General features: G+C 46.1%; 1 protein-coding gene across 1 annotated transcript in view; it reads left to right on the plus strand.

Moving 5' to 3' along the window:
* The window catches only part of LOC311121597 (regulating synaptic membrane exocytosis protein 2-like), a gene marked incomplete at both ends in the record, with an annotated part of 109,248 nt that overhangs the window by 39,528 nt on the left and 46,036 nt on the right, over window positions 1–23,684 (plus strand). Inside the window, 1 exon segment of the mRNA XM_084196062.1 lies at window positions 346–638. Coding sequence (XP_084052188.1) covers window positions 346–638 — 293 coding nt within the window.

Below are 23,684 nucleotides of genomic sequence, written 5' to 3' on the forward strand. Positions count from 1 at the left end.
ACTGTCCAGTGAACTAAACACGACTTCCTCAATTAGATATGGTCCTACATACAATCCTAATATTCTCTCCCTCCTAAACAATGTCTCCAAGGCTACTGTATGTGTATGCAATATTATCAAATCATTCATATCCTCATTTGTATATTTACAGTGTTTCCTACAACATCTAGCAGGTCCAAGTATCCTTATTTAATGATACTTGACACAACTCCTCTAGGGGTTGATCCATTCCATGACTCCTTCCATTGTAGTTTATCGCTGTAAGCCCCCCACCACCACCACCACCACCACCACCACCACCACCCCCACTGCAGACATCTAACCCCCTCTCTTCTCTGTGTACAGGTTATGTGGGTATGCAACTTGTGCCGAAAACAACAAGAAATCCTCACCAAGTCGGGGGCGTGGTTCTACAGCGGCACTGCAGGGCCACGGGGCGTGTCTGAGGGCCCCCGGGGTCGACGTCACGAGGAGGCCCCCCAGGAGAAGAAGGCCAAACTGCAGCAGGACCTCCTCTACCAGGGGCCCCCAGGGGACGTATCAGCAGACAGAAGCAGACCTCCCGGGCTCCCCAGACAAGGCTCCCTCAACAACGGCTCAGGGCTGAGGCACTCGGGTCCAGGACAGGACATAGACAGGTGAGTCTAGTGTGTGTGTGTAAGGTTGTGTGTGTTAAACACATTTGAACAATTCCCTCTGGGATTTGAGCTGGATTTAACATTTTGATCTTATTGTGGAGGGAAACTGTCTGTTAAAAGTGAAACCTGTTAGGGGAGAGTGGGGTAAGTTGAGCCAAGGGGTTAGTTGAGCCACCCCTTGTTTCTAGGAAACCATACACAAAATGAATCATGTGACCAAATATTTAGGATGAGGTCATCATTTCATGGAGTCTGTGAAGGAAGAAACCACATGGAAAATTGGTAAGCAAGTTAGGTCATAAAAACTGATTTTCACAAAGTCAAATGAATTTATTGTGTTATAGGTTTCATGATGTTTGTATCTAAACCAAAGAAGATAGTTTTATACATCAGTTGGGGTCTCTATAATTTATTTTTTTATTTCACCTTTATTTAACCAGGTAAACCAGTTGAGAACAAGTTCTCATTTACAACTGTGACCTGGCCAAGATAAAGCAAAGCAGTGCGATAAAAACAACAACACAGAGTTACATATGGGGTAAAACAAAACAAAGTCAAAAAAATACAACAGAAATACATATATATACAGTGTGTGCAAATTTAGCAAGTTATGGAGGTAAGGCAATAAAATAGGCTATAGTGCAAAATAATTACAATTAGTATTAACACTGGAATGATAGATGTGCAAGAGATGATGTGCAAATAGAGATACTGGGGTACAAATGAGCAAAATAAATAACAATATAGGGATGAGGTAGTTGGGCGGGCTAATTTCAGATGGGCTGTGTACAGGTGCAGTGATCGGTAAGGTGCTCTGACAACTGATGCTTAAAGTTAGTGAGGGAGATAAGTGTCTCCAGCTTCAGAGATTTTTGCAATTTGTTCCAGTCATTGGCAGCAGAGAATTGGAAGGAATTGCGGCCAAAGGAGGTGTTGGCTTTGGGGATGACCAGTGAGATATACCCGCTGGAGCGCAGACTACGGGTGGGTGTTGCTATGGTGACCAATGAGCTAAGATAAGGCGGGGATTTGCCTAGCAGTGATTTATAGATGGCCTGGAGCCAGTGGGTTTGGCGACGAATATGTAGTGAGGACCAGCCAACAAGAGCGTACAGGTCACAGTGGTGGGTATTATATGGGGCTTTGGAGACAAAACGGATGGCACTGTGATAGACTACATCCAATTTGCTGAGTAGAGTGTTGGAGGCTATTTTGTAAATGACATCGCCGAAGTCAAGGATCGGTAGGATAGTCAGTTTTACGAGGGCATGTTTGGCAGCATGAGTGAAGGAGGCTTTGTTGCGAAATAGGAAACCGATTCTAGATTTAACTTTGGATTGGAGATTCTTAATGTGAGTCTGGAAGGAGAGTTTACAGTCTAACCAGACACCTAGATATTTGTAGTTGTCCACATACTCTAGGTCAGACCCGTCGAGTGTAGTGATTCTAGTCGGGTGGGCGGGTGCAAGCAGCGTTCGGTTGAAGAGCATGCATTTAGTTTTACTAGTGTTTAAGAGCAGTTGGAGGCTACTGAAGGAGTGTTGTATGGAATTGAAGCTCGTTTGGAGGTTTGTTAACACAGTGTCCAATGAAGGGCCAGATGTATACAAAATGGTGTCGTCTGCGTAGAGGTGGATCTGAGAGTCACCAGCAGCAAGAGCGACGTCATTGATATACACAGAGAAAAGAGTCGGCCCAAGAATTGAACCCTGTGGCACCCCCATAGAGACTGCCATAGGTCCAGACAACAGGCCCTCCGATTTGACACATTGAACTCTATCTGAGAAGTAGTTGGTGAACCAGGCGAGGCAGTCATTTGAGAAACCAATGGATAAGCTTCAATATGAGGTCCTAAACCTAGCATGAAAATGCATCCTTCTAGCTGTGCAGGCTAATATTGTCAAAATGTTTGGGGTAAGTTAAGCCAATGGCCAAAGGGTAAGTTGAACCAATGGCCACCATACAAATGATGATTACATTTAGTCAGTTTTATGCATAATATACATAGTATTTTTGCAATGTGTCATGCATACAGTATGAACTCAAGAGTGCATTTTTATTGTTACAGAGCAGACATCATCATGTCCTGTGTATACACATGTAAAACAAGCAGGGGTCTAGCCCCCCTTGAGGTTCTTGAGAGAGCAGCCCAGGAAGTGATAGAAGGGAAGAAGTCCATTAGAGCAGCAGCAAGGGATGAACAAATAGACTGAATGACACTGAAGAGGTACATTCACAACAACAACAAATGAACATGTACCTGTGCGAAACAGAGGCAATGATAGAGTAGCAGAAGCACACAAGGTCTTATCTGATGACATGGAATCTGGGCTTGCTAAACATATAACAAATCTTGAGGACCAGTTTCATGGGCTTAGTAGCCTCGCATGCAGAGAACTTGTCTATGAATTGGTACATCGAAACAACATCCCTGTCCTAGACCAACTGGTCAAGACATGGAAGGGTAAGTGATATTGAACAGAGGCATTTATATCTGAATTTAGGCATACATTTAAAGATATACAATATACCATACCCCATTCCATGAATTAAACTTTGACCTACCAGCACCATCACCCACTGTCACAGGACACTATCACCCACTTACCCCAAGGTGGCTCAACTTACCCCATACCCCATAGATATCTGTGCTAGAAAGAATACTATATTTCCGTTGACATAGTGGTACTAAATAAATACAAATGGCTCAACTTCCCACTCTTCCCTATAGCAAGCTGTATCATGTGGTTGCTCAGGTTGAAATGCATCTGGAGCTGTTATGGAGGGAGTGAGGGTTGGGACTGTGGAAAGTGTAGGGTAAAAAAAAGAAGAATAAAAGCTACGGCTGTTAGCAAATGACTTATTTTCTGAGAACGATAGACAGTTTGATCATACAGACGTGTACGTATGAGGCCCATGATGCAGGAAAGACACATGGACACCGATTCCTAAAATAAGTTCACACACACACACACACACACACACACACACACACACACACACACACACACACACACACACACACACACACACACACGTAAATATGCTCAAATATGCCCACACACAACTACATATAAGCACAATACTGACACACAGACACACACATACAAGCACAAACCCACACATTGACTCCCACACTGGATGACTAGTGTCTTTGATCTTTCCCCTTAAGTCAAACTCAGCTAGAGGGATTCCCTAGCTGGTGAACTGACTGATGATGACTATAATACTGCATTCACTGTGTCTTCCTTTGAAGCAGCAGAAACCAGACATACTGAAAGAGCCCTTGGCTGCAACTCATCACAATAACTAGAGACACCTTTTGTCCTACTGTTCTCTAGGTATGTTTTAGCCAGGTACAGATAGTACAGGATGGTTTGGGAAAGATGCACAGTCAATGCAGAGCTATAGATGGTCTGTCTAGCTGGATTATGTCACCGTTGTCACAAGGGAAAGATGGAGACTGGACTGTGTTTCTGCTAAATGGCTGCACAAGATCTCTCTCGATGATCTATGATCTCAATCGGGATCTACCTGTTTAAATAAAGAAGAAGATAATACACTGGCTGTTGGATAACACTTCTATGCTTTGCTCGTGAATCCTTTTTCTCTGTGCCTTGGCTTGCTTGTGTCATCACAGCTTGGCTGATCTATTGTAATTCCATTTATGACCACACAGTGGCTCCTTCCTCTCTCCATAGTCCACTGACAGAGAGAGAGAGAGAGAGAGAGAGAGAGCGAGAGAGAGAGAGAGAGAGAGAGAGAGAGAGAGAGAGAGATCTGCACACATTTATCTAGTGCATCTCAGACAGCAGAAGTATGTTCCTCTAGTCCCCTCATTGTGTCATTCTGAGTCTGTACTCTGTAGTCCAGACCTGAGTTCAAATAGTATTTGTTTTCTATCAAGTACTTTACTTGCGCTCGATTGAGGTTGACTAGTTCAAAAGGAACCAACAGAATAGTCCCAAACGTGCATAACCCTGCCCATCTGGAACTCTAGACAGGTTCAATCAAATTCTCAGTGTATTTGAAGGAAAACAGATGCTGTTTGAACCCAGGCAGGTCTGGACGGTAGTTCCAACAGTTCCATAACCCAGGGGTCAGTCCTGGTGAGCTGCCCTGGGAGGAACAGATGTCCTCCTCCGACTCTCTATGCTATCCTGAAATTCTGCCTCTCTGCTCCTAACTGCTTCTCCCTGCTCCTCCTGCTCTTCTCTGCTCCTCCATGCGCCTCTCTACTTCTCTCTTTTCCTCTCTGCTCCTCTCTGTCCTCTCTACTCCTCTCTTTTCCTCTCTGCTCCTCCCTGCGCCTCTCTACTCCTCTCTTTTCCTCTCTGCTCCTCCCTGCGCCTCTCTGCTCCTCTCTTTTCCTCTCTGCTCCTCTCTGTCCTCTCTGCTCCTCTATTTTCCTCTCTGCTCCTCCCTGTCCTCTGTGCTCCTCTCTGCTCCTCTCTTTTCCTCTCTGCTCCTCTCTTTTACTCTCTGCTCCACTCTGCTCATCCCTCCTCCTCTCTGCACCTCTCTGCTCCTCCCTCCTCCTCTCTGCACCTCTATGCTCCTCTCTGCTCCTCCCCCCTCCTCTCTGCTCCTCTCTGCTCCTCCCTTCTCCTCTCTGCACCTCTCTGCTCCTCCCTTCTCCTCTCTGCACCTCTATGCTCCTCTCTGCTCCTCCTCTCTGCACCTCTATGCTCCTCTCTGCTCCTCCCTCCTCCTCTCTGCTCCTCTCTGCTCCTCCCTCCTCCTCTCTGCACCTCTATGCTCCTTTCTGCACCTCCCTCCTCCTCTCTGCTCCTCTCTGCTCCTTCCTCCTCCTCTCTGCTCCTCTCTGCTCCTTCCTCCTCCTCTCTGCTCCTCTCTGCTCCTTCCTCCTCCTCCTCTCTACTCCTCTCTTTTCCTCTCTGCTCCTCTCTGTCCTCTCTACTCCTCTCTTTTCCTCTCTGCTCCTCCCTGCGCCTCTCTACACCTCTCTTTTCCTCTCTGCTCCTCCCTGCGCCTCTCTGCTCCTCTCTTTTCCTCTCTGCTCCTCTCTGTCCTCTCTGCTCCTCTATTTTCCTCTCTGCTCCTCCCTGTCCTCTGTGCTCCTCTCTGCTCCTCTCTTTTACTCTCTGCTCCACTCTGCTCATCCCTCCTCCTCTCTGCACCTCTCTGCTCCTCCCTCCTCCTCTCTGCACCTCTATGCTCCTCTCTGCTCCTCCCCCCTCCCCTCTGCTCCTCTCTGCTCCTCCCTTCTCCTCTCTGCACCTCTCTGCTCCTCCCTTCTCCTCTCTGCACCTCTATGCTCCTCTCTGCTCCTCCTCTCTGCACCTCTATGCTCCTCTCTGCTCCTCCCTCCTCCTCTCTGCTCCTCTCTGCTCCTCCCTCCTCCTCTCTGCACCTCTATGCTCCTTTCTGCAACTCCCTCCTCCTCTCTGCTCCTCTCTGCTCCTTCCTCCTCCTCTCTGCTCCTCTCTGCTCCTTCCTCCTCCTCTCTGCTCCTCTCTGCTCCTTCCTCCTCCTCTCTACTCCTCTCTTTTCCTCTCTGCTCCTCTCTGTCCTCTCTACTCCTCTCTTTTCCTCTCTGCTCCTCCCTGCGCCTCTCTACTCCTCTCTTTTCCTCTCTGCTCCTCCCTGCGCCTCTCTGCTCCTCTCTTTTCCTCTCTGCTCCTCTCTGTCCTCTCTGCTCCTCTATTTTCCTCTCTGCTCCTCCCTGTCCTCTGTGCTCCTCTCTGCTCCTCTCTTTTACTCTCTGCTCCACTCTGCTCATCCCTCCTCCTCTCTGCACCTCTCTGCTCCTCCCTCCTCCTCTCTGCACCTCTATGCTCCTCTCTGCTCCTCCCCCCTCCTCTCTGCTCCTCCCTTCTCCTCTCTGCACCTCTCTGCTCCTCCCTTCTCCTCTCTGCACCTCTATGCTCCTCTCTGCTCCTCCTCTCTGCACCTCTATGCTCCTCTCTGCTCCTCCCTCCTCCTCTCTGCTCCTCTCTGCTCCTCCCTCCTCCTCTCTGCACCTCTATGCTCCTTTCTGCACCTCCCTCCTCCTCTCTGCTCCTCTCTGCTCCTCCCTCCTCCTCTCTGCACCTCTATGCTCCTTTCTGCAACTCCCTCCTCCTCTCTGCTCCTCTCTGCTCCTTCCTCCTCCTCTCTGCTCCTCTCTGCTCCTTCCTCCTCCTCTCTGCTCCTCTCTGCTCCTTCCTCCTCCTCTCTACTCCTCTCTTTTCCTCTCTGCTCCTCTCTGTCCTCTCTACTCCTCTCTTTTCCTCTCTGCTCCTCCCTGCGCCTCTCTACTCCTCTCTTTTCCTCTCTGCTCCTCCCTGCGCCTCTCTGCTCCTCTCTTTTCCTCTCTGCTCCTCTCTGTCCTCTCTGCTCCTCTATTTTCCTCTCTGCTCCTCCCTGTCCTCTGTGCTCCTCTCTGCTCCTCTCTTTTACTCTCTGCTCCACTCTGCTCATCCCTCCTCCTCTCTGCACCTCTCTGCTCCTCCCTCCTCCTCTCTGCACCTCTATGCTCCTCTCTGCTCCTCCCCCCTCCTCTCTGCTCCTCCCTTCTCCTCTCTGCACCTCTCTGCTCCTCCCTTCTCCTCTCTGCACCTCTATGCTCCTCTCTGCTCCTCCTCTCTGCACCTCTATGCTCCTCTCTGCTCCTCCCTCCTCCTCTCTGCTCCTCTCTGCTCCTCCCTCCTCCTCTCTGCACCTCTATGCTCCTTTCTGCACCTCCCTCCTCCTCTCTGCTCCTCTCTGCTCCTTCCTCCTCCTCTCTGCTCCTCTCTGCTCCTTCCTCCTCCTCTCTGCTCCTCTCTGCTCCTTCCTCCTCCTCTCTGCTCCTCTCTGCTCCTTCCTCCTCCTCTCTTCTCCTCCCTGTTTCTCTCTGCTCATCTCTGTTCCTCTCTGCCCACTGGAACAGGCTTCCTGATGGGAAGAGAGGGATTGTGGGCCGTATGTTGTGTCGTCCGGTGCACTGTGGGCCCAGTGGGTGATTCACTTCACAGAGAGGCTTTCCACACACCACATACTGTACATGCAGCCACACACACACACGCACACACGCACGCATGCACGCACGCACGCACGCACGCACGCACGCACGCACACACACACACACACACAGGAGATGTGTTTCACTCAGCCCCATTCCTCCTCCGCGCCTGTTCCTCTGTCGACCTTGCAAAGGTGTACCTGATGGCCCGTGTCCCCCCTAGTCTAGCACTGGGACAAACAAGCCTTTACCGTACTCTAGCCACTGTGGGGTTAGAGCCTGTGTCCTCTCCCTCCCATTACGACCTTGTGTTGGGCTCTTTTTACTCCCAGACACACAGTAAGGGAAAGATTACTGTAGGAGAGAGAGATCAAACATTGAGAATATTCTGCTCCCTTGGCAGTTTCAAATGAGTGTGGGTTGCAAACCTGAAGAACTGTGATGGTTTTCTGCTTCTGGTCAAAATTAGTGCTGTATAATGGGAATAGGGTGCATATTCAAACAGATATTGGAGTAGGACTCTGGGACTCTCTCGCAGAGTATCATTTATTGAAACAGTTTTACCTTATAAGGTTGTTTTAAAGGAGCAATGTGTAGTAACTAACTAGCTGCTATGAAGCAATCTGCATTTTAACAATGAGCATTCTCACTGTTTAACAGAATTCAGCTAAATAAAGTTGTGAGTCACACACACACACACACACACACACACACACACACACACACACACACACACACAGCCAACAAAGACAGCTAGTTAATTCTGAGGTTGCTGTATTTGATTACCAGCTAGATCAGGCTGTGGGATGTGAGCTCAGAGCTCACTGTGTTATTTTGTGGCTCTCTCTCTATATTAATTGACTTTATGGCTGAGAGGGGGAATGATAGCAGTGAATGATTCTGGCTTTGGCAGCACTGCGTTCAGCGGCGACACAAAACCGGAAACGGCCTGTCTGAGATCTCAGGGGATAATGGCGATGATGGATAAAATGGAACTCCTACTGCATAATCATCAAAAACACTTTCATTCATCTAAAGAATGTGTAAATTAACGCAGAATCTATTCCACTGAAAGAGAAAGAGCGGGGGGGAAAAACCCAGCTGACAGCCTATTTATAAGGTGAAATAACTTGAGAAAAGGTCTAATTTATCTTGGTCTCGGAGGTGTCATTTGAATGAACACACAGATATACAACATCCAGGACGACGAGGTAGTCAGGGTGTGGATACACTGATGTAACAACATTAATTAGGCTGGGATTAGAATATAATGACCTACTTGTGTTTCTCATGGTTTCCCACGTTTATCCACCCAGCCCCAACCCCGGCTCAGCCTCAACCCTAGCCCCAGCTAAGCCCCAGACCCAGACCCAGCCCCAACCCTGTACCCCAGCCTCAGCCCCCAACCCCAACCCAGTTCAGCACATTACTTTTGTATTAGTTAGCAGGACAAGAGAAACACAGCAAGCCAACATGAGCTTAAATCCAGCCCCTTACTTGTTACATTGGTGTCATGAAGTGAGATGGGTGTTCCCCACCCAGGCTAGTGGAGGCACCTGCAGAAATGCATTACGGATAGTAATAGCCTGATAGTGCAGCAGCATGGAGGGCGTAGTGAGTCCTCAGTCCTGTTGACCAGGTCACCAATACATCTGGATGTTTTGGGGGTCACGGTTTAGTGACCTAATATTATATTAAATCCACCTCTTGTTCATCAAATGAACCTCTGTGTAAATTAAAGAATAACGGTATGCTTAGTGTTTATTCTGATCGTTATATAAACCATTGATCAGAGAGCAGTGCAAATCACATCTGGGCATCTTTAGGATAGAATACAATACAATAGGATATACCTTTCTTATACAGACGCTGTGCATCCATCCATCCATGCTCGCCCTTCACTCACCCCTGCCATTTCTGTCTAGCCACTTACTTGTCTTCTGTGTTAATTGTCCCTTTGCTTAATGTCTGTAACTCCCATTTGAGCATGCTGGAGGTAGTAGACGACCTCCCCCGTCCTCCCACTGAGGATCATCCAGTCTGATTTGGGAGTAAATTCTGTCAGGCCCATTAGATTTGATTCCCTTCGTCCACCTTTTCTTTCTCTTCCCTTTCTCAGACTCTCTCTCTCTCTCTCTCTCTCTCTCTCTCTCTCTCTCTCTCTCTCTCTCTCTCTCTCTCTCTCTCTCTCCCCTCTCCCTCTCTTCCAGAGGAATTAGAATGCCTTGTCCTCCTCCCTTATTACTTATGAGAGCTGATGGTTGGCAGTCATATATGGCAAAAGCACTGACGACAGCATCTCTGCGCGCCCATGTATTATAACTGCGTGCGCGGTCCAGAGTATGAGAAAGAGAGGGATACAGCAAGCGTGTGCGCGAACGAATGTCTGCGTGTTGTGTGTTTGTGTGTGTTTGTATGCGTGCTCTAATAGGCAGAGAGAAATATGAGTTGAGTATGAGGCTGCCCCTGATGCACCGGTAAGGGAAGCTTGCTTTGCTGGAAGATGCCTCACTGCTGCTTTTTTCAGTTATCTTTTCCCTCACCTCCACTGCAAAGAGATCCTGCTACAGCCAGCTACATTTTGTCGGGTTAAGTTCGGAGAATTATGACTGTACAATCCATCCTCGACTGCTTCTCATTTAAGGACTCTTTCTACCAAGATCAGGAGAAATATGGAACTTGATTGGCGTCTTCGCGTTTAATGCGTCCCTGGAGATAGACAGACGCGGGTCCGGACAGAGAGCGAGGCAGCGCAGGTGGATGTATTGTGTGTGAGGAAAAGGGCCATACTGAGGATAAAAGACACGGAGGAAAAAGGAGGAAAATGCAGTTTGATACATTGCGTCAATTTTGTAGCTCCGTTCTATCCCATTTTAATGAGGCTTTTACGCCGCCTCAGAACATTTTGCAGACAGAGCTATTCGAGCAGGCATTGAGCAACATCGGGTGAGTGATTCCTTTGTAAGAATGTGTGATTTATGATGGGCTTCCCCCGTTGGTATGTCAAAGGAGCAATCGAAGAGATGGGGTTTCGCTTATCGATCCATCCGCAGCAGCCTATGCGAAGACGTCGCCTTCCTTCCGGGGAGTTGCAGTTGATATTCCTCCTCGCAGAGAGAGAGAGAGAGATAGAGATAGAGAGAGGGGGTGTTGTTGGATGGAACGATCGTGAAACAATACGGCTAAAAGGTGATAATGCTGAGATGTGTTTCTGTCTCGATGTACCGCTGCTGCCGCATGTGTGTGCTGCCGTTATAGACTGCTGTGCCTGCTTGCGCGGATAACATTACGGTATGTCGTAATATTGCTCCAGCCTCGAATCATTTGAGTCATTTGTGACCCTCCTTTTCATACGCTATGCTATGGTAATTACCTTCATTCCTAACACACACCAATACTGGATTTTTTCCCCTTAGCCATGTCAACAGTTTTGTATTATCCTACAGTAACTGGGATTCTTACTAAATACTGAAGATAATTCATGTAGGCCTGTTTACATATCATACATAATATTTTTGCTAAATAATCTTGTAAATTCAGCACAAATACTGCCCAACCACTACACACATATGCAGTATGGAGGAATTACTGTAAATGTAATAAAGTGTGTGTGTGTGTGTGTGATATACAGTAGAGGATGGGATGTAGTCTAGGGAAAGAAAAAGCGCAGAAGGCATTTTGTAGCCTAGAAACAATTCTATAGATACAACATGCATCGTATGCCTCTAGGGATTGTGGGTCTTTCCCTCATGTCCATTTCTTCTTATCTCTCCCTCAGAAATAATTCACAATGTGGCCTGGCTAGCTCTCTGTCCCCTCACATTACATATACCAAACAGCACAGCACACTCACTCAGCCACGGAGGTGTGGTTTACACAGACAGCTGCCTATATGTGTTCCTACAGTAGCCTATTATCATCATCATCATCGTCATCATCATCATCACATTTTACCGATTTACATTTGACACTATTTAAAGGGATGCTTCGGGATTTTGGCAATGAGACCCTTTGTCTACTTCCCAGAGTCAGATGAACACGTGGATACCATTGTGACTCTGGGGAATTAGATAAAGGGCCTCATTGCCAAAATCCCGAAGTATCCCTTTAAGCGGATAAGGAGGATATGAGAATACGATAGTAGCCTAACTAACCCATATCCATCCAGACACATCAGTGGAGTGACAGGAAAGACTAGAGGACAGACATTGCCCTGTCAGCATACTGTAATGTATATTAAAGGACAAACTAAATCATGACCACTTGATACAAGATCAAGAGACTGTCACTGTTCCTCAGGGCCCATATTCATAAAGAGTCTCAGAGAAGGAGTGCTGGTCCCCCCTGTCCATATAATCTCATTCCATATGATCTAAAAGGTAAAACTCATTCTAGATCAGCACCCAGAGGATCTCAGAGATTGAACGAGGGCTATTGTCAACCTTATGACTCACAGTGTAGATTTCTAGTAACCCATTGGGCACAGACATCATTCAACATCTAGTTTTGATTTACATTTTGTTGAGTTGTCAACTAATGTGAATTCAATGGGAAATAAACAAAACATTTCACCATGTCATTGGATTTAGGCTAAAAGTTGGGTGAAAAAAAGACTAAATTCCCTTACATTGATGACTTTTTGCAAATCCAATTAGTTTTCTACGTTGATTCAACGTCATTACATTGCATTTTTCTATTGAAATGACGTGGAAACAACGTTGATTCAACCAATATTTGCCCAGTGAGAGGCTACTGTAGTGGGACTGACTGCAGGGTACTGATGAAAACCACTGACCAACCACAGCAGACCATCTCTCTCTCTCTCTCTCTCTCTCTCTCTGTTTGTCTCTCTCTCTCTCTCTCTCTCTCTCTCTCTCTCTCTCTCTCTCTCTCTCTCTCTCTCTCTCTCTCTCTCTCTCTCTCTCTCTCTCTCTTCTCTCCCTCTCTCTCTCTAAATGCTGGCTGCTGGCTCACTAATGGGTTATGCTTTTAGATCCATCTCTATGTATTATGTATGTGTACGTCAGTAGAGTTCCTAATGGTGTCCACGATCTGTTCTTAGAAGTCCTGACTGAATGATTCTGTACCATGGCGTGGTGTGGGGTCGCTCCTCTCTCCTCTGTTGTGGGCTATCTCAACCCGTTGGGTTGACAGATTCCAGGAAACGCTTGCCTCCGACCAAAAGCAACACATGCAGCTGATGTCAAGCCTGATCATTGCATAATAGAGGTTGTGCAGCATTATTGGAATTTAATAAGTTGATTCAATAAAATTCCCCCCGCCAACTACTATGATTGCAACGTCACCATGTACAAGTTTATATTTATTATCAGTTTTGAAATTGTATAACAAATGTGTCCCGTCACATGAAGCAATGAACAGTGTCAGCACTACACAGTACAGTCAGCATGGCCTGCTCTTCACTGTGCTCTCAGTCACTCAGTTAGACATAGACCTCAATCATAATTTTAGTTTCTCTGATAGGAATACCCCCTCCCTCCCTCCCGCCAGTGATGGGGTTGCCATGGTAATTCTGTTTGATCAATAGTAGTTCTGAGCGATTAGTGCTTTTAGAGGTCAGTTGGTGTCGGTTCGATTCTAAAAAAATATCACGGTTTTCGATAGTTTTTTAAAACATTAATTACACTATGCATTATGTGGGTTGAATGCTGTAACAACACAGAATAAAACAATGAATAAAAGTCCCATGATGGTAGTCACTGCCCATTACTGCTTATCACTTATTAACCATCATTTATTCACATTTACTTTATTTTAATAAAATATTTTGGTTGTTGTGTATATTACATTTGTTTTATTTGATTACATTATTATTTCACTCAAAGTCATCATCTCATCTCTATAGAGATGCTGCCTATGCTGTCTGACAAAATCACTATTTTAGTAGTTCTTCAAAGTAAGTAAGGCATACATTTATGACTGCTGAATACCAAATATCAATCGCTTGGATCATGTATTTTCAAGTAGAGATACCTCACAAAGCAGCTGCTCTATCCCTCTCGATTGCGCATTCTTCTTTCTTTTAGGTAGCAGGCGTAAAATAAACACATACCGGACACGTAGGTGCGATTATGGTCATTGTAGTTAATTACCAGGTTTTCTGCTCTAAACTATGCAGAACATTGGCCTGTTGGAAACTACAACTCCCTACTACATTGCACAGTTCGGGGTTGATCTGATTTATCTCAGAAACTGCGTAATGTGCGCATTGAGCTCACAGAAAAAAACGAATGAAATGGAATTTAAATAATTTAACCGATGTTGGTCAATTAGTTGTTTAAAACCCCCAAAATAACCAAAATGTCAGTTAATCGCTCAGCACTAATCAATAGAGAGGATGACGTGTCCCCTATCTGTTAATCCTGGTGTTAGTCTGGTCTGGTCTGGGAACCAGGGAAGCCCTCTCTCTCTCTCTCTCTCTCTCTCTCTCTCTCTCTCTCTCTCTCTCTCTCTCTCTCTCTCTCTCTCTCTCTCTCTCTCTCTCTCTCTCTCTCTCTCTCTCTCTCTCTTTTCTCTCTGTCTCTCTGTCTCTCTGTCTCTCTGTCTCTTTGTCTCTCTGTCTCTCTGTCTCTCTTTCTCTCGTTCTCTCTCTGTGTCTGTCTGTCTCTCTCTCTCTCGCTCACTCGCTCTCTCGCTCTCTCTGTCTCTCTCTCTCTGTCGTTCTCTCTCTATCTGTGTCTGTCTGTCTGTCTGTCTGTCTGTCTTTCGCTCTCTCTTCTTCTGCTTCTTCTAGCAGGAGGTTTGTGGAGTGAAGTGGTGAGTGGGAGGATGGAGGGGAATACACAGTGTGTGGATCAGGGGATTGGGGTTGAGTCTAGAGAGTTTGACAGAATGAGGAGGATAAGAAGAGGAGGATGAAAAGGCAGAATATAAAATAAGAAGAGGAGCTGAGGAGGCAGAAGATAAGAGAGGAGAGGAGAAGGAGGAGGCTAAGATACACAGGCATCAGTCACCATGGTGACAAAGATAGAAAAGAGACAGACAGACAGACAGGCTGCAGCTTGTGGGACTCTGTGATCTGACTCTGAACAAGTCCCATTTGCACCTTATTCCCTACATAGTGCACTATGCATAAGGGCTCTATCCAAAAGTAGTGAACTATACTGTATAGGAAATAGGGTGAAAGCGTACTAGAGACCAGAGTGAGAATCCAAAGCTCTGCTCTGCTCTCACAGATAGACCTATCTTAGCATCAGGGTTCTGAGGCTTGAAGGAGGAAGATGGCTGGAGTGGTAGTTGGCTCTGTGGCTAGATTAGCATCAGGCTAATGTCCCAGGCTCAAGGCTTGGTGCTGGCTGCTACTGCTGAGAGAGAGAGGTACAGTGCATTCGGAAAGTATTCATTCCCCTTGACTTTTTCCACATTTTGTTACATTACAGCCTTATTCTAAAATGAATTAAATTGTTTTTTTCCCTCATCAATCTACACAAAACACCCCATAAAATATTACATTTACATAGGTATTCAGACGCTTTACTCAGTACTTTGTTGAAGCACCTTTGGCAATGATTACAGCCTTGAGTCTTCTTGGGTATGACACTACAAGCTTGGCACACCTGTATTTGGGGAATTTCTCACATTCTTCTCTGCAGATCCTCTCAAGCTCTGTCAGGTTGGATGGGGAGCGTTGCTGCACAGCTATTTTCAGGTCTCTCCAGAGATGTTCAATCGGGTCCAAGCCTGGGCTCTGGCTGGGCCACTCAAGGACATTCAGAGACTTGTCCCGAAGCCACTCCTGTGTTGTCTTGAATGTTTGCTTAGGGTCGTTGTCCTGTTGGAAGGTGAACATTCGCCCCAGTCTGAGGTCCTGAGCGCTCTGGAACAGGTTTTCATCCTGTATCTCTCTGTACTTTGCTACATTAATCTTTTCCTCGATCCTGACTAGTCTCCCAGTCCCTGCCGCTGAAAAACATCCCCACAGCATGATGCCGCCACCACCATGCTTCACCGTGGTGATGGTGCCAGGTTTCCTCCAGACGTGACGCTTGGCATTCAGGCCAAAGAGTTCAATCTTGGTTTCATCAGACCAGAGAATCTTGTTTCTCATGGTCTGAGAGTCCTTTAGGTGCCTTTTGGCAAACTCCAAGCGGGCTGTCATGTGCCTTTTACTGAGGAGTGGCTTCCGTCTGGCCACTCTACCATAAAGGCTTGATTGGTGGAGTGCTGCAGAGATGGTTGTCCTTCTGGAAGATTCTCCCTACTCCATAGAGGAACTCTGGAGCTCTGTCAGAGTGACCATCGGGTTCTTGGTCACATGCCTGACCAATGCCCTTCTCCACCGATTGCTCAGTTTGGCCGGGCGGCCAGCTCTAGGAAGAGTCTTGGTGGTTCCAAACTTCTTCCATTTAAGAATGATGGAGGCCACTGTGTTCTTGGGGACCTTCAATGCTGCAGCATTTTTTTTGTATCCTTACCCAGATCTGTGCCTCGACACAAGCCTGTCTCGGAGCTCTACGGACAATTCCTTTGACCTCATGGCTTGGTTTTTGCTCTGACATGCACTGTCAACTGTGGGACTTTATAGAGACAGGTGTGTGCCTTTCCAAATCATGTCCAATCAATTGAATTTACCACAGGTGGACTCCAATCAAATTGTAGAAACATCTCAAGGATGATCAATGGAAACAGGATGCACCTGAGCTCAATTTTTAAGTCTCATAGCAAAGGGTCTGAATGCTTATGTAAATAAGGTATTTCTATTTTTTATTTTTAAGAAATTAGCAAACATTTCTAAAAACCTGTTTTCACTTTGTCATTATGGGGTATTGTGTGTAGATTGATGAGGAAAAAATGTAATTTAATCAATTTTAGAATAAGGCTGTAACGTAACAAAATGTGGAAAAAGGGAAGGGATCTGAATACTTTCCAAATGCACTGTAGATAGATAGAGAGAGACTCCAATAGGCACAACAACAAGGGTTATAGAGCAACAAGGGTTATAAAGCAACAAGGGTTATAAAGAAACAAGAGGTTCAATTGCCATTTGTAGTTGGTCACAGGATAGCAGTGCTCGGGTAGTAGGGTAAATATGATGTCATCCTGTCAGGAATGCACACCACACACACCACACACACACACAAACAAAAATACCTATAGTGCTGCTGCACCTAGGAGCGGCCATTCTCCTCGAGGAAAGCGGAGTACGCACAGAGGGGTCGTGGAGCGAACAGGGAGCACAACAAGAGATAGACAACAGAGGACAGGCTCCGAATGTGACAGGGACATCTGGGCTCTTTCATGCTCACACAGCGACACTGATTCTCTCAAAAGGAACGAGTGTGTGTGTGTGTGTGTGTGTGTGTGTGTGTGTGTGTGTCTGTGTGTGTGTGTGTGTGTGTGTGTGTGAGCATCAGCTTTATCATGTCATTAATGGCCAGGAATAGTAACGTTTCAGTAAAGCCCAGTGGATGTGTACTGTATGGGCATCCATCTCCTCCACTGCCTGAGGTCCCAAACTCTGTCTCATCCGGCTGATGGGACTGTCATGAAAACAGGGTGGCTGAGTGGCATTCAAAGTGGTGTGTGCATTTGTGTGTGTGTATGAGAGGAGCATCTCCAAGTTGTGTGTGTGTGTTCATGAATTTGAAGCCCGTCCCAAAGGGGCATTTGTTCTTTGAAAAGCTTCTCTTTCAGCTGTGAACCAGATGTCTGATTTCAGCTGTGAACCAGATGTCTGATTTCAGCTGTGAACCAGATGTCTGATTTCATCCTGTTATTTTTCTTCAATAGAGAGAGAAATTGCATACACTGCAAAGTATTCACCCCCCTTGGCATTTTTCCTATTTTGTTGCCTTACAACCTGGAATTAAAATTGATTTTTTAGGGGGTTGGATCATTTGATTTACACAACATGCCTACCACTTTGAAGATGCAAAATATGTTTTATTGTGAAACAAACAAGAAATAAGACAGAAAAACAGAAAACTTGAGTGTGCATAACTATTCACCCCCCCAAAGTAATAATAATATACTTTGTAGAGCCACCTTTTGCAGCAATTACAGCTGCAAGTCTCTTGGGGTATGTCTCTATAATTTTTATTTTATTTTATTTATTTCACCTTTATTTAACCAGGTAAGCCAGTTGAGAACAAGTTCTCATTTACAACTGCGACCTGGCCAAGATAAAGCAAAGCAGTGCGATAAAAACAACAACACAGAGTTACATAAGCTTGGCACATCTAGCCACTGGGATTTTTGCCCATTCTTCAAGGCAAAACTGCTCCAGCTCCTTCAAGTTGGATTGGTTCCGCTGGTGTACAGCAATCTTTGAGTCATACCACAGATTCTCAATTGGATTGAGGTCTGGGCTTTGACTAGGCCATTCCAAGACATTTAAATGTTTCCCCTTAAACCACTCAAGTGTTGCTTTAGCAGTATGCTTAGGGTCATTGTCCTGCTGGAAGGTGAACCTCCGTCCCAGTCTCAAATCTCTGGAAGACTGAAACAGGTTTCCCTCAAGAATTTCCCTGTATTTAGCGCCATCCATCATTCCTTCAATTCTGACCAGTTTCCCAGTCCCTGCCGATTAAAAACATTACATTTTACATTTTAGTCATTTAGCAGACACTCTTATCCAGAGCGACTTACAGTTAGTGAGTGCATAAATTTTTCATACTGGCCCCCCGTGGGAATCGAACCCACAACCCTGTCGTTGCAAGCGCCATGCTCTACCAACTGAGCTACAGGAGGCCATCCCCACAGCATGATGCTGCCACCACCATGCTTCAATGTGGGGATGGTGTTCTCGGGGTGATGAGCGGTGTTGGGTTTGCGCCAGACATAGCGTTTTCCTTGATGGCCAAAAAGCTGAATTTAGTCTCATCTGACCAGAGTACCTTCTTCCATATGTTTGGGGAGTCTCCCACATGCCTTTTGGCGAACACCAAACGTGTTTTCTTATTTTCTTCTGTAAGCAATGGCTTTTTTCTGGCCACTCTTCCATAAAGCCCAGCTCTGTGGAGTGTACGGCTTAAAGTGGTCCTATGGTCCAATCTCCGCTGTGGAGCTTTGCAACTCCTTCAGGTTTTTTTTATTTTTTTTTAACATTATTAGTCATTTAGCAGACGCTCTTATCCAGAGCGACTTACAGTGAGTTAGTGAGTGCATACATTTTCATACTGGCCACCCGTGGGAAACGAACCCACAACCCTGGCGTTGCAAGCGCCATGCTCTACCAACTGAGCTACAGGCTGTTGCCTCTCTGATTAATGCACTCCTTGCCTGGTCCGTTAGTTTTGGTGGGCGGCCCTCTCTTGGCAGGTTTGTTGTGGTGTCAAATTCTTTCAATTTTTTAATAATGGATTTAATGGTGCTCCGTGGGATGTTCAAAGTTTCAGATATTTTTTTATAACCCAACCCTGATCTGTACTTCTCCACAACTTTGTCCCTGACCTGTTTGGAGAGCTCCTTGGTCTTCATGGTGCCGCTTTCTTGGTGGTGCCCCTTGCTTAGTGTGTTGCAGACTCTGGGGCCTTTCAGAACAGGTGTATATATACTGAGATCATGTGGCACTTAGATTGCACACAGGTGGACTTTATTTAACTAATTATGTGACTTCTGAAGGTAATTGGTTGCACCAGATCTTATTTAGGGGTTTCATAGCAAAGGGGGTGAATACATTTGCACGCACCACTTTTCCGTTATTTATTTTTTAGAATTTTTTGAAACAAGTTTTTTTTTTCATTCCACTTCACCAATTTGGACTATTTTGTGTATGTTCATTACATGAAATCCAAATAAAAATCCATTTAAATTACAGGTTGTAATGCAACAAAATAGGAAAAACGCCAAGGGGGATGAATACTTTTGCAAGGCACTGTATGTATGTGGTGTACTTACAGTACCACCATGCGTTGACGTGATGTTGATTGTCATGGTCATGAGGCATTTATGAAATATCTAGTTAATATAGGGTGGCAGGTAGCCTAGCGGTTAGAACGTTGGGCCATTAACTGAGAGGTCGCTAGTTGGAATCCCCGAGCTGACAAGGTGAAAAATCTGCCGATGTTCCCTTGAGCAAGGCACTTAACCCCTTTTTGCTCCAGGATCGCCGTCGATAATGGCTGACCCTGGCCGTGACCCCACTCTCCGAGGGTGTTTAAGGGGGAGTGGGATATGCACAAAGAAACACATTTCCATTTCACACATGCGTATAATACACACTGGTACATGTGTGAAACAGGACAAAATATATAAGCACCCACCAAATTATTATTATTATTTCGTTCTAACTACATCTTTCTTTACACGTAAGTATCACACATGCACGCCTGAAAACACAAACATACACACACCCATGACACATCTGACACACATTAGCCCCTACCTATCAAGCCTTGTTAGCTCACATGAAATAGAATCAACACTTGCTGTGTTTGTGTGTGTGTGTAATTATGTGTGTTTGTGTGTGTGTCTGTGTGTGTTTGTGTGTGTTACACTAAACACTGCTCCCTTTTTAAAATCACTGAATAAATTCGCAATGGACCTAATGGCGCAATATAATTTTTTTGTTGGCAGATGAAAACCCACAATTCTCTGGCTTTGAGCCAATTTCATTTCCATTTCATGCTCAGATTTATTCAATTACCCAGAAATACATGAGAACCAACGTGATAAAGAAATAATCAAGAAAGCTTAATCTAAACATCTGCTTCCATCCAGTGAGCTTCATCTGCTTTTCGTTTTAAAGCACCGTATTGCTGGAACAAAATTCAAAATACATTTCATCTTAATGTTCTGGTGCCATTTGGGCAGTTTAGAGTATCGATTGGGGACTTATTTGTGGAGGAATGTAACTGTTTTTCTGGGTGATTTGTGATGTTTTACTTGTGCTTCCCATGACTGTGTTTTTGTATTATATATATATATATATATATATATATAATATATATATATATATATATATACACACTATCGTTCAAAAGTTTGGGGTCACTTAGAAATGTCCTTGTTTTTGAAAGAAAAGCAATTTTTTTGTCCATTAAAATAACATCAAATTGATCAGAAATACAGTGTAGACATTGTTAATGTTGTAAATGGCTATTGATTTCTAATGGAATATCTACATAGGTGTACAGATGCCTATTATCAGCAACCAGCAGTCCTGTGTTCTAACCAGAATAGAAAGAGGAGAGGGAGGCCCCGGTGCACAACTGAGCAAGAGGACAAATACATGAGAGTGTCTGGTTTGAGAAACTGTATCACAACTGGCCGTGATTGGGAGTCCCATAGGGTGGCGCACAATTGGCCCAGAGTCGTCCGGGTTTGGCTGGTGTAGGCCGTCATTGTAAATAAGAATTTGTTATTAACTGACTTGCCTAGTTAAATAAAGGTCAACAGTGAAGAGGCAACTCCGGGATGCTGACCTTCTAGGCAGAGTTGCAAAGAAAAAGCCATATCTCAGACTGGCCAATAAAAACATGTTCCGGGATTCTTCAGATAGCATTGAGGAGTACACCACATCAGTCACTGGCTTCATCAATAAGTGCATCGATGATGTCGTCCCCACAGTGACCATGCGTACATACCCCAACCAGAAGCCATGGATTACAGGCAACATCCGCACTGAGCTAAAGGGTAGAGCTGCCGCTTTCAAGGAGCGGGACTCTAACCCGGACGCTTATAAGAAATCCCGCTACGCCCTCCGATGAACCATCAAACAGGCAAAGAGTCAATACAGGACTAAGATTGAATCGTACTACACCGGCTCTGACGCTCGTCGGATGTGGCAGGGCTTGAAAACTATTACAGACTACAAAGGGAAGCACAGCCGCGAGCTGTCCAGTGACAGAAGACTTCCAGACGAGCTAAACCACTTCTATGCTCGCTTCGAGGCAAGCAACACTGAAGCATGCATGAGAGCACCAGCTGTTCCGGATGACTATGTGATCACGCTCTCCGTAGCCGATGTGAGTAAGACTTTTAAGCAGGTCAACATTCACAAGGCCGCAGGGGGAATAGGCTTTGTCGTGCCCAGGACGTGTACTCCGAGCATGTGCTGACCAACTGGCAAGTGTCTTCACTGACATGTTCAACATGTCCCTGACTGAGTCTGTAATACCAACATGTTTCAAACAGACCACCATAGTCCCCATGCCCAAGGACTCTAAGATAACCTGCCTAAATGACTACCGACCCGTAGCACTGACGTCTGTAGCCATGAAGTGCTTTGAAAGGCTGGTCATGGCTCACATCAACAGCATTATCCCAGAAACCCTAGACCCACTCCAATTTGCATACCACCCCAACAGATCCACAGATGATGCAATCTCTATTGCACTCCACACTGCCCTTTCCCACCTGGACAAGAGGAACACCTACGTGAGAATGCTATTCATTGACTACAGCTCAGCATTCAACACCATAGTGCCCTCAAAGCTCATCACTAAGCTAAGGATCCTGGGACTAAACACCTCCCTCTGCAACTGGATCCTGGACTTCCTGACGGGCCGCCCCCAGGTGGTAAGAGTAGGTAACAACACATCTGCCACACTGATCCTCAACACGGGGGCCCCTCAGGGGTGCGTGCTCAGTCCCCTCCTTTACTCCCTGTTCACCCATGACTGCATGGCCAGGCACGACTCCAACACCATCATTAAGTTTGCCGACGACACAACAGTGGTAGGCCTGATCACCGACAACGATGAGACAGCCTATAGGGAGGAGGTCAGAGACCTGGCCATGTGGTGCCAGGATAACAACCTCTCCCTCAACGTGACCAAGACAAAGGAGATGATTGTGGACTAAAGGAAAAAAAAGAGGACTGAGCACGCCCCCATTCTCATCGACGGGGCTGTAGTGGAACAGGTTGAGAGCTTCAAGTTCCTTGGTGTCCACATCACCAACAAACTATCATGGTCCAAACACACCAAGACAGTCGTGAAGAGGGCACGACAAAGCCTATTCCCCCTCAGGAGACTGAAAAGATTTGGCATGGGTCCTCAGATCCTCAGAAAATTCTACAGCTGCACCATCGAGAGCATCCTGACTGGTTGCATCACCGCCTGGTATGGCAACTGCTTGGCCTCTGACCGTAAGGCACTACAGAGGGTAGTGCGTACGGCCCAGTACATCACTGGGGCCAAGCTTCCTGCCATCCAGGACCGCTATACCAGGCGGTGTCAGAGGAAGGCCCTCAAAATTGTCAAAGACTCCAGCCAAGCGGTACTGGTACCGGAGTGCCAAGTCTAGGTCCAAAAGACTTCTCAACAGCTTCTATCCCCAAGCCATAAGACTCCTAAACAGCTAATCATGGCTACCCGGGCTATTTGCATATATAAGGTCCCACAGTTGACAGTGCATGTCAGAGCAAAAACCAAGCCATGAGGTCGAAGGAATTGTCCGTAGAGCTCCGAGACATGATTGTGTCGAGGCACAGATCTGGGGAAGATGTCTTCAGCATTAAAGGTCCCCTAGAACACAGTGGCCTCCATCATTCTGAAATGGAAGAAGTTTGGAACCACCAAGACTCTTCCTAGAGCTGGCCGCCAGGCCAAACTAAGCAATCAGGGGAGACGGGCCTTGGTCAGGGAGGTGACCAAGAACCCGATGGTCACTCTGACAGAGCTCCAGAGTTCCTCTGTGGAGATGGGAGAACCTTCCAGAAGGACAACCATCTCTCCAGCACTCCACCAATCAGGCCTTTATGGTAGTGTGGCCAGACGGAAACCACTCCTCAGTAAAAGGCACATGACATCCCTATGGTGAAGCATGGTGGTGGCAGCATCATGCTGTGGCAATGTTTTTCAGCGGCAGGGACTGGGAGACTAGTCAGGATCGAGGGAAAGATGAACGGAGCAAAGTACAGAGAGAACCTTAATGAAAACCTGCTCCAGAGAGCCCAGGACTTCATACTGGGGCGAAGGTTCACCTTCCAACAGGACAATGACCCTAAGCACACAGCCAAGACAACGCAGGAGTGGCTTCGGGTCAAGTCTCTGAATGTCCTTGTGTGGCCCAGCCAGAGCCCGGACTTAAACCCGATCGAACATCTCTGGAGAGACCTGAAAATAACTGTGCAATGACGCTCCCCATCCAACCTGAGAGAGCTTGAGAGGATCTGCAGAGAACAATGGGAGAAA

The sequence above is a fragment of the Coregonus lavaretus genome, assembly GCF_964263955.1.
Source record: "Coregonus lavaretus genome assembly, contig: HAP1_SCAFFOLD_1153, whole genome shotgun sequence".
Lineage (NCBI taxonomy): Eukaryota > Metazoa > Chordata > Actinopteri > Salmoniformes > Salmonidae > Coregonus > Coregonus lavaretus.